Source organism: Jaculus jaculus, chromosome 15 (assembly GCF_020740685.1).
Source record: "Jaculus jaculus isolate mJacJac1 chromosome 15, mJacJac1.mat.Y.cur, whole genome shotgun sequence".
NCBI lineage: Eukaryota > Metazoa > Chordata > Mammalia > Rodentia > Dipodidae > Jaculus > Jaculus jaculus.
Window position 1 is genome coordinate 60981881 of NC_059116.1, and position 12050 is coordinate 60993930.

Here is a 12050-nt window from a genome sequence, read left to right on the forward strand (position 1 = left end):
AGAGGGGAGGAGGGAGGGGGAGGCGGGCGGCTGGGAGGCCGGGAGGGGGGAGGGAGGGAGGAGGGAGGAGGGAGGGAGGGAGGGGGAGGAGGGCGGGCGGGGGCGCGGGCGGGGACGCACTTCCGAGGCGGGCGGAAGCGCCGGGCGCCGGGCCGAGGAAGCCGCGAGCGCGGCCGGCTGCGGGCGGGAGCTGCGCCCGGCGCTGGCCGACTCGCGGCGAGGCCCTTTGCGGCTCCGCAGCCCGGGCTGCGGGGCTGGCGGCGGCGTCCCGGCGCCGGGCGCGTGGCTGCTCGCGGTTAATCGCCGCTGTCTTACTCAGAGGAAAAACACACCGATTCCCAGCGTTTTTCTTGGCGAGCTTGTGGAGAAAAATGTCTTTTTTCCCCAAGATATCTTTGAAACCTGAAGTTGAAAACTATCTTAAAGAGATCTTTATGAATAAAGAGGTAGGTCAGATAACTATATTTGCTGTTTGCAAAAATTCAAATACAGCTACACGGAAATAATAAGTCTAAAAGGGGCTTCTTTGCAATCTCAGTTTTGCCAGTTACTTATGTGAATGTTAAAAAAGGAAAGAACAGTATAATTTAAGGTTATCATATTGATGGAGACGAGGTTAAACGCGTATTTCCACTTGGGTGTAACAAAGAACTGTCTCATGCCAGTCGGGCTCAGTGCTGAGGGGTTACAAGGAGTTGCATGAAAAGGTTCCTGTCCTCACAACTCCAGATGCATCCGTTCTCTTTTGGCGCATGCTCTGGCCCTCCAAGTGGACAGGGTAATTTAATTTCAGTTCTATAGATGCCATAAATTGTGCTACATGGGTTGCAAACTCGCATGTTTTTGGTAGAGATTTGTTCTCATTTTAGAAAATGTGACAACTCAGCGCCCAGGTTGACATCACTATCCACCTACTGAAATCTGAAGGCAGAGAGCTCAGGAATCATGAAAAAAAATTCAGATTGAGAGTCTCAAGCATTTGGTTTTTGCATTCGTTTTTGAGTCCTCACTTCTCAACCTTAATTTCCTCTTTTAAAGAAATTGATTCAGGTTAAAAATATTTGCCAAAGTTGTTTTAAATGTACCAAACTTAAGTGAAGCAACTGCTACTATTTTGGCAAATGAGTGTTCAAAGAAAATGTTATTTACTACTGGTAGTGCTTAGCCTGGAAGTTCTCTGTTATTTCCTTTGAGTGCAAAGCACACCATGTCCTTTGTCATACAAACCACGTACACCACCTGTGGGCAACTGTGTCACATCACCATATGACCGATAGGCAATTTTTTTTTTTTGATAAATCTTTGGTTTTTCGATCCAGATTAAAGCCACTGAAATGTTCATTTTCAAATGTTATTGAAGTCAGATTTTTAATCTTTTATCTCTACATTTTATTGCCAAAGATAAATCCTAGCACTTGGGAGGCAGAGGTAGGAAGATTGCTGTGAGTTGGAGACCATCCTGAAACTACATATTGAATTCCAGGTCTGCCTGAGCTAGAGTTTGACAGAACCTCGACAAACAAAAACAAAAAAGAAAAAGAAAGAAAGATAGATCTTTGTAATTTGTAACAAAAAGTTTGGAAATTATCCCTTTTGAGTAATATTAGTAGAGCTAAGCATTGAGAAAATGCATACTTTGAGACTGGTGGATTATTAGGTGGACAAATGGTTTGTAAAGTTCCAGTGAAGAAAAAAGGGCATGTTGTGAGGCATCTAATCCCAGCACTAGGGAGGCTGAAGCAGGAGGCTTGCTGGGAGTTCTAGGCTAGCTACTTAGCAAGTTTGAGGTCAAGGCCAACCTGAGATACATATGTGGTCATACTTTGTCTAATAAAAGGAAAAAAAAAATCTCTGGGCTGGGGAGATGGCACAGGTATGAGGGAGGACTGGTGGTTCCCAGCACCTTGGGAAGTCCTGGGCCAGTAGGGCAGCCCAAGGGGCCCAGGAGGTGGAGACAGGATCATGGGCAAGCTGGCTAGCTAGACTAGCCGAATGGGGTTTAAGTGAGAGACCTTGCCTTAGTAGATATGATAGACAATGATCTAGAAAGACACTTGACATCAATCTTTACCCTCCAGAAACACACATAAGCATGTGCATTCACAAGTGTGCCTACCCACATATACACAAATACATGTGAACACACATCACAGAAATGCAAAAGAAAGCTGCTGACACAGGGTGTAATCCAATAGGAAAATATGTACTTTGAAAAGCACAATTTTAAAGAAAACCAACCAGGTTCTTTATACCTTCTTTTTTAAAAAACAATTTTATTTATGTGAGAGTGACAGAGAGAGAGGGAGAGGGAGAGTGAGAGAATGAGCATGCCAGGGCCCCCAGCCACTGCAAACGAACTCCAGATGCATGCACCACCTTGTGCATCTGGCTAATGTGGGTCCTGGAGAATCGAGCCTCGAACTGGGGTCCTTAGGCTCCACAGGCAAGTGCTTAACCACTAAGCCACCTCTCCAGCCCTCATTTATTTATTTATTTATTTTGATTTTTCAAGGTAGGGTCTTCCTGGCCCAGGCTGACCTGGAATTCACTGTGTAGCGTGAGTATGGCCTCGAATTTACAGCGATCCTCCCGAGTGCTGGGATTAAAAGTGTGCCACAATGCCCAGCTAAAACATTTATTTATTTATTTATTTTTAATTTTTATTAACATTTTCCATGATTATAAAATATATCCCATGGTAATTCCCTCCCTCCCTACTCCCACACTTTCCCATTTGAAATTCCATTCTCCATCATATTACCTCCCCGTTACAATCATTGTAATTACATATATACAATATCAACCTATTAAGTATCCTCCTCCCTTCCTTTCTCCACCCTTTATGTCTCCTTTTCAACTTACTGGCCTCTGCTACTAAGTATTTTCATTCTCACACAGAAGCCCAATCATCTGTAGCTAGGATCCACATATGAGAGAGAACATGTGGCGCTTGGCTTTCTGGGCCTGGGTTACCTGACGTAGTATAATACTTTCCAGGTCCATCCATTTTTCTGCAAATTTCATAACTTCATTTTTCTTTACCGCTGAGTAGAACTCCATTGTATAAATGTGCCACATCTTCATTATCCACTCATCTGTTGAGGGACATCTAGGCTGGTTCCATTTCCCAGCTATTATAAATTGAGCAGCAATAAACATGGTTGAGCATGTACTTCTAAGGAAATGAGATGAGTCCTTTGGATATATGCCTAGGAGTGCTATAGCTGGGTCATATGGTAGATCAATCTCTAGCTGTTTTAGGAACCTCCACACTGTTTTCCACAATGGCTGGACCAGATTGCATTCCCACCAGCAGTGCAGAAGGGTTCCTTTTTTTCCACATCCCCACCAACATTTATGATCATTTGTTTTCATGATGGTGGCCAATCTGACAGGAGTGAGATGGAATCTCAATGTAGTTTTAATCTGCATTTCCCTGATGACTAGTGACGTAGAGCATTTTTTTAGGTGCTTATATGCCATTCGTATTTCTTCCTTTGAGAACTCTCTATTTAGCTCCATAGCCCATTTTTTGATGGGCTTGTTTGATTCCTTATTATTTAACTTTTTGAGTTCTTTGTATATCCTAGATATTAATCCTCTATCAGATATATAGCTGGCGAAGATTTTTTCCCATTCTGTAGGTTGCTCTTTGCTTTTTTCACTGTGTCCTTTGCGGTGCAAAATCTTTGTAATTTCATTAGGTCCCAGTGGTTAATCTGTGGTTTTATTGCCTGAGCAATTGGGGTTGTATTCAGAAAGTCTTTGCCAAGACCAATATGTTGAAGGGTTTCCCCTACTTTTTCCTCTAGCAGTTTCAAAGTTTCCGGTCTGATGTTAAGGTCTTTAATCCATTTGGACTTAATTCTTGTGCATGGCGAGAGAGAAGAATCTATTTTCATCCTTCTGCAGATATTTATCCAGTTTTCAAAACACCATTTGCTGAAGAGGCTGTCTCTTCTCCAATGAGTATTTTTGGCATTTTTATCGAATATCAGGTGGCTATAGCTACTTGGGCTTACATCTGGGTCCTCTATTCTGTTCCACTGATCTACATGTCTGTTTTTGTGCCAGTACCATGCTGTTTTTGTTACTATGGCTCTGTAGTATAGGTTAAAATCAGGTATGGTGATACCACCAGCCTCTTTTTTGTTGCTCAGTATTATTTTAGATATTTGAGGTTTTTTGTGATTCCAAATGAATTTTTGGATTGATTTTTCTATTTCCATGAAGAAAGCCTTTGGAATTTTGATAGGGATTGCATTAAATGTGTAGATTGCTTTAGGTAAGATTGCCATTTTCACGATATTGATTCTTCCAATCCAGGAACAAGGGATGTTTCTCCACTTTCTAGTGTCTTCTGCAATTTCTCGCTTGAGTGTTTTAAAGTTCTCATTGTATAGATACTTTACTTCCTTGGTTAGGTTTATTCCAAGGTATTTTATTTTTTTTGATGCAATTGTGAATGGGAGTGATTCTCTGATTTCATCCTCTGTGTGTTTGTTGTTAGCATATATGAAGGCTACTGATTTCTGTGTATTTATTTTGTATCCTGCTACATTGCTGTAGGTTTTGATCAGCTCTAACAGCTTGCTAGTAGAGTCTTTAGGGTCCTTTATGTATAGAATCATGTCATCTGCAAATAATGATAACTTGATTTCTTCCTTTCCAATTTGTATCCCTTTTATGTGTGTCTCTTGCCTTATTGCTATGGCTAAGACTTCCAAAACTATATTAAATAGAAGTGGGGACAGTGGACACCCTTGTCTTGTTCCTGATTTTAGTGGAAAAGCTTCCAGTTTTTCCCCATTTAGTAATATGTTGGCTGTAGGCTTGTCATAAATAGCCTTTATATTGGGATATGTTCCTTCTATTCCCAGTTTCTGTAGGACTTTTATCATGAAGGGATGTTGGATTTTGTCAAATGCTTTCTCTGCATCTAATGAGATGATCATGTGATTTTTGTCCTTCAACCCGTTTATGTAATGTATTACATTTATAGATTTGCGTATGTTGAACCATCCCTGCATCTCTGGGATAAAGCCTACTTGGTCAGGGTGAATGATCTTTTTGATATACTCTTGTATTCTGTTTGCCAATATTTTGTTGAGAATTTTTGCATCTATGTTCATGAGGGAGATTGGTCTGTAATTTTCTTTTTTTGTTCTATCTTTGCCTGGTTTTGGTATCAGGGTGATGCTGGCCTCATAGAAGGAGTTTGGTAGAATTCCTTCTTTTTCTATTTCCTGGAAAAGCTTAAGAAGCAATGGTGTTAGCTCTTCCTTAAAAGTCTGGTAAAATTCAGCAGTGAATCCATCCAGGCCTGGGCTTTTTTAGTTGGGAGATTATTGATAACTCTTCAGATCTCCATGTTTGTTATAGGTCTATTTAAGTGATTAATCTCATTTTGATTTAATTTAGGTAGGTCATATAGATCAAGGAAATCATCCATTTCTTTCAGATTTTCATACTTTGTGGAGTATATGCTTTTATAGTATGTCCCTATGATTTTTTGAATTTCTCTGGAATCTGTTGTGATGTTACCTTGTTCATCTCAGATTTTATTAATTTGTGTCTCTTCTCTCTTTCTTTTGGTCAGATTTGCTAAGGGTTTATCAATGTTGTTTATCCTTTCAAAGAACCAACTCTTTGTTTCATTAATTCTTTGGATTGTTCTTTTTGTTTCTATTTCATTAATTTCTGCCCTAATCTTTATTATTTCTTCCCGTCTACTACTTTTTGGTTTGCCTTGTTCTTCTTTTTCCAAGGCTTTAAGGCGAAGCATTAGGTCGTTTACTTGCGACCTTTCAAATTTCTTAATATAGGCACTTAAGGCTATAAATTTACCTCTTAGAACTGCCTTCATTGTGTCCCAGAGATTTTGGTATGTTGTGTTCTCATTATCATTTGACTCTATAAATTTTTTGATTTCCTTTTTGATTTCTTCATTGACCCACTCATCATTTAGTAGTGTATTGTTTAGTTTCCATGATTTTGTGTATGCTCTATAGCCTTTCTTGCTACTGATTTGAAGTTGAATTCCATTGTGGTCAGATAGAATGCAAGGAATTATTTCAATTTTCCTGAATTTGTTAAGATTTGCTTTGTGTCCTAATATATGGTCTATTTTAGAGAATGTTCCATGTGCTGCTGAAAAGAATGTATATTCTGCAGCCTTTGGATGAAATGTCCTGTATATATCTGTTAGGTCCATTCCTTCTATGACCTCATTTAGTCCAGATGCCTCTCTGTTTATTCTTTCCCTGGATGACCTGTCAATTGATGAGAGTGGGGTGTTAAAGTCACCCACCACCACTGTGTTTGGTGTTATCTGTGACCTTAGTTCTAATAGTGTTTGTTTGACGAATTTGGGAGCCCCCATGTTAGGTGCATATATGTTTAGGATTGTAATGTCCTCCTGTTGGAGTGTGCCCTTAATCAATATAAAGTGACCTTCCTTGTCTTTCTTGACTAACGTCGGACTAAAGTCTACCCTGTCTGATATTAGGATAGCAACCCCTGCTTGTTTTCTAGGCCCATTTGCTTGAAACACCGTCTTCCAACCTTTCACCCTAAGATAATGTCTATCCTTTGTAGAAAGGTGAGTTTCTTGGAGACAACAAATTGTAGGATCCTGCTTTTTAACCCAGTCTGCAAATCTATGTCTTTTCGTTGGGGCATTGAGGCCGTTGATATTAAGAGATATTATTGAAAGGTGTGTATTTATGTTTGCCATTTTTGTGTGTGTGTGTGTGTGTTACTGGTTCTACCTGTGCTCTCTTCTGTTAACTGGTATTTGAGTATAGCTTGTTTTTTCTAGGTTCCTTATATGTGTGCTTTTCCTTTTGTTCAGCATGGAGGATTCTATCAAGTATTTTCTGTAGAGCTGGTTTTGTCTTCAAATACTCCTTTAACCAGCTTTTGTCATGGAATGTCTTTATTTCTCCATCTATTTGAATGGATAACTTTGCAGGATAAAGTAACCTTGGTTGACAGTTGTTATCTTTCAGAACTTGGAATATATCACTCCAAGCCCTTCTGGCTTTAAAGGTTTGTGTTGAATAATCTGCTGTAATCCTGATGGGCTTGCTTTTGTAGGTAACTTGATTTTTCTCTCTAACTGCTTTCAATATTTTGTCTTTGGTGTGTGTGTTTGGAAGTTTGATTTTAATATGGCGAGGAGAGGTTCTTTCTGGGTTTTGTCTGACTGGGGTTCTAAAGGCTTCCTGTATCTGTATTGGCACCTCTTTCCCAATTTGGGGGAAATTTTCCTCTATGATTTTGTTGAAGATGCCTACTATGCCTCTGGAATGGAGTTCTTCTCCTTCTACTATACCCTGAATTCTTATATTGGATCTTTTCATAGTGTCCCGAATATCTTGAAATTCACACTCATATTTTTCTATAAGTTTGTCTTTCTCTTTGTTGGACTGCATTAGGTCTGCCACCTGGTCTTCTAGCTTAGATATTCTGTCCTCTCCCTCATCCATCCTACTGGTGAGATTTTCTACAGAGTTTTTTATTTCGTTAACTGTGTTCTTCATTGCTAGTAATTCTGACTGGTTTTTCTTTATTATTTCTATTTCCCTATTTATGTCTTGTATTGCCTTCTTTATTTCATTAAATTGGTGTCCTGCCTCTTCTTTGATTCCTTTGATTTCCTCTTTGATTTCTTCTTTGATTGTTTTCATGTGTTCTTTGACCTCTTTGAACATATTTATAATTATTCTTTTGAACTCTTTCTCAGGCATTTCCTCTAACTCTTTCTCACTGGAGGACATTTCTGATGCAATAATACTTTTAGGTGGATTTATATTGTCTTGCTTTTTAGTGTTTCTTGTGTTATAATGTATATATTTTTGCATCTTGGATTAAGTTAATGCTTGGATTTTCTAGCTAGCTGTGTATTCTTAGCTGTATCAATTGATTTGATGTAATATATTTTCAGGGTAGGACCTTAAGGTATTAGGTGTGGCTCTTAATGCTCTCAGAGTATCTACAAAGATGTTTTTAGGGGTTGAATTTCCCTGCTATAGGAGTATTCAAGCAGGCTGAGTGGAATAAAATACAGGTAGATTCTAAAATTTAACTAAACACTGTACACATTCAATCAAAAACAGCCCCGAGTATGTATGCAAGAGTAGTTATAATGACCAGATCCTCTATCAACAAAGAGGTTTAGATTTCTGTTCTGTTGAGGGATCCAAGTCAGCTTGTGACCAAGTGAGACCCTTCCCTGGTGCAATCCCAGTTACCTTGGGTGATTTTGGTCTCAGTCAAGTTGCTGCCTGGGTCGTCGGGCTGCTGTTCTGATTTCTGGAGCTGGGCACTTGCTTTTCCTACGGGGCAAACTGAGCCGCTGCTGCTGCCTCTGCTGCTGCTGTAGCTGCCACTGCTGGAGCCCCCACTGCTGCTGAAGCTGCTGCTGCTGTGTCCACTGCCGCTGCTCCCCCTGAAGCTGCTGCTGCGGGATCTGCTGCTGCTGCTGCCGCTCCTGGGTCTGCTGCTGCTGGGGCCGCTGTTACTGGTGCTGGAGCTGCTGATGTTGCTCCTGAACTCTGCTCCTGCTTGTTTCCCGTTGTCAGCCCAAGTTGGCGTGGCCGGGTCCTGGGCCGCTGCTCTGTTCGCTGGAGCTGGGCTCAGGTGGTGGGGGAGGGGAGGGAGCCGTGGCTGCTCTGGTTGTCTCGCTGTTGCATGTGTTCTTCTACCTCGCGGTCTGCTCCTCTGCTGCTCGCTGCCGCTCTCGCCTCACGTTCCCGAGTTGCGGAGAGCGCGGTGCGAGGGAAAATCCCGCACCTGGCTTTTCCTGCGGCTCGAGCTGAGAGTCTGGCGGTTTTCTGCTGAGCCGCGGCCGCGGTGGTTGGCCGAGCTGCCGGAGCCGCTTTTCCCGCCTGTGCAGGCTCTGGATGCTCTATAACTCTTCTACTTCTCCGCTGCCGCTTCAATTTCCTATACACCTCACTTTTTAGTAAAGGTGTGTATTTTGCTGAGTTTTTTTGGTCTTTTTCCCCCCTAGGCTGTTTTGGCGTGGTACCTACGCCGCCATCTTAACCGGAAGTTCTAAAACATTTATTTTTAAGAATGGGTACATTAGGGCCTGTAGCCAATGCAAATGAATACCAGATGCATGCACCACTATGTGCATCTAGCTTACGTGGGTACTGGGGAATTGAACCTGGGTCCTTAGGCTTTGCAGGCAGTAACCTTAACTGCTAAGCCATCTCTCCAGCCAACAATGCTTTTCTTGACTCCTTTATGTCAGGTATTTTGTTCAATGTTTATTACCATGATTAAACTCAAGAATCATTTGAAGCATATCCAGACTCTCACTGTTACTAACACAAAGTGTAGTGTTACTGAACATGTGCTAAGAGATATTTCATTAGGTGGAACACATGTAAACCTCTGTTCCTTCAGGTATTTTTTCTTTTCCTTTTTATTCCTGAGGTAGTGTCTCGCTCTAGCCTAGAACTCTAGCCTAGAACCTGGAACTCACCCTGTAACTCCAGAAGAGTTGTGAACTCACACTCTGCCTCCTGATTGCTGAGATTAAGGCCCAGCTTTTACTTTTTGTGTGAATCAAAGCACTGACTTTTCATTTCAGGTCGTGTCTGCTTCAAGCACACAAGCAGCAGAAACGAAGTTTGAAACTCTGTTACGCCGCTTGTCACACCCTCCCTCATTCACAACTGTGAGAGTGAACACACACTTAGCCTCAGTTGAGCATGTGAAGAGACTGTTGCTGGAGGAACTTGAGAAGGTTTGTGCAAGTTTTTAAAAAATTTATTTATTTATTAGGGAGAGAGAATGGGCACTCCAAGGCCTCCAGCCACCTTGTGCATCTGGCTTATGTTGGTACTGAAGAATCAAACCTGGGTCTGTAGGCTTCACAGACAAGTGCCTTAATCACTAAGCCACCTCTCCATCCCTGGTTTGTACAAGATTTACATGTCATCTGCAACTGTATTTCTATCTTCTGTTATATTGCTCCCTATTAAAGTCCTGTGAATGATCTGTTGTTCCACTTTCCTTTTTCATTATTAAGGTTTTTTAAAAAATTGTTTGCTTGTGTGTGTGTGTGTATGTACCAGGGTCTTTTGCCACTGCAGATCAGTGCCTGTCTGGCTTTCCATGGGTGGCTGGGAAATTGAACCCAAGTTTATTTTATTTTATTTATTTATTTATTTATTTATTTATTTATTTTTTGAGGTAGGCTCTCATTCTAGCCTGGGTTGACCTTTAGTCACTGTTTAGTCCCAGGCTGGCCTCAAACTCAGAGTGTCACAATGATCCTCCTACCTCTGCCTTCCAATTAAAAGTGTGCACCCCCACATCTGGCTACATTGTGGGTTTTTGTTTGTTTGTTTGTTTTGGTTTTGGTTTTTAGGTTTTCAAGATAGGGTCTTGCTCTAGCCCAGGGTGACCTGGAAATCACTATGTAGTCTCAGGCTGGCATCTAACTCACAACAGTCCTCCTACCTCTGCCTGCCAAGTGCTGGGATTAAAGGCTTGCACCACCAAGCCTTGCCTACGTTGTGTTTTTGACTGCATACAGAAATTTGCCTCCAAAGACATGCGATAGAGGAAAATAGATGGTGGGGGATTCCCTTATAATAGTGTATTGTTATCAAGTATTTTTTAACATTTACCTGGTGGGTGTCAGCAGATGTTTCTCCCTAATTTGTATCTACATTTAAAGTAGGAGACGAACACTAAAGAGCATCCAAGTGTGTGTCACAGGTGGTGTTCTCAGTGTTCTGCAACAATTAGAAATTGTCAGAAAGTGATCTGTCATTACAGCATTATTTACAATGAAAAGGGATTATGGTGCAACTCATGACAGATACAGAATATTTATACAGCGAAGTGCTGTCCAGCAGTACAAGCGATTACAAATGTAGCTACCTAGATTAACTTCAAACATGAAGGGAAAGAAGTGAGATATCTCAGTAGACGATTGTGTTATTTATAGGAATTGTCCAGACAAGGCAAGATCATGTAAAAAGAAGAGTTGTCATGGCAACAGGGATGGATGGCAGGTGGGCCTCGAGGTGTTTGTGGGGCAGTGCAAATGGCCAGAAACTGGATTGTGGTAGGGATTACACAATTCTTCAAATGCACTAAAATATCTTTAACTTACATTCATAAAACGAGTCATTTTTTTTTTTTAAGTAGGCTCTCACTTTAGCTCAAGCTGACCTGGAATTCACTCTGTAGCCCCATGCTGGCCGTGATCTCATGGCACTCTTCCTACCTCACCCTCCTAACTGCTGGGTTTAAAGATGTATACTACTACACCTGGCAAGATGAGTGAATGTTATGCACGTAAATTACACCATTGTAAGACTACATTGAAGTGGGCATTGGGCAAAGACAGAAAAAAGTGACCCATGATATATTTGGTTTAAAAAATAAGTTTGGTTGGTCATGAAAGTCATTCATGTGTATGGTTTTATTTCTGTGTCACTTTAACATGCTGTGATAGAAAAGGAGAAGAGAACTTGGCTTGACAAGGATTGACCTATATAAAGTGTTTCTATATTGTAAAGCAAATAGTATTTATAAAACAAAATAAATTCTTTTCTTTTTGGTCAGATATGTTAACAGTAGTTGTAATAAAAGATATTAAAACAATGAGGGAGGGCTGGAGAGATGGCTTACAGTTAAGGTGCTTGTCTGTGAAGCTAAGGACCTATGTTCAACTCTCCAGATCCCACATAAGCCAGATGCACAAGGTGACACAAGTGTGCAAGTTCGCACATGTGTATAAAGTGGCACACATGTATGGAGTTCGATCGCAGTGGCTGGAGGCTGTGGTGTGCCAATTCTCTGTCATTAAAAAACAAAAACTCCCCCCAAAACAATGAGGGAGGGCTGGGGAAATGGCTCTGCAGTTAAAGTGCCGCTTGCAGAGGCTGGGTGTATTCCTTACACCCATGTAAAGCGGCACATGGTGCTGGATGTATTTTGTTGGCAGTGGCAGGAGATATTGGTGACTTCCATAAACATGCACAAATAAATAAGTACAATTTTAAAAAATGAGGGTGAGG

At 41.2% G+C, this 12050-nt stretch overlaps 1 protein-coding gene across 5 annotated transcripts in view; it reads left to right on the top strand.

Moving 5' to 3' along the window:
- Positions 1-275: 275 nt before the first annotated feature.
- The window catches only part of Nsun6 (NOP2/Sun RNA methyltransferase 6), an 85488-nt gene continuing 73713 nt past the window's right edge, over positions 276-12050 (top strand). For 2 of the 5 annotated variants that reach the window (XM_045134955.1, XM_045134956.1), the window contains exons 1-2: positions 283-446; positions 9605-9760. In XM_045134955.1, coding sequence (XP_044990890.1) covers positions 372-446; positions 9605-9760 — 231 coding nt within the window. In that variant the 5' untranslated portion in view covers positions 283-371. Of the gene's footprint in view, positions 447-9604; positions 9761-12050 lie in introns of all 5 variants that reach the window. The other 3 variants (XM_045134957.1, XM_045134958.1, XR_006633667.1) reach the window with 2 other exon arrangements.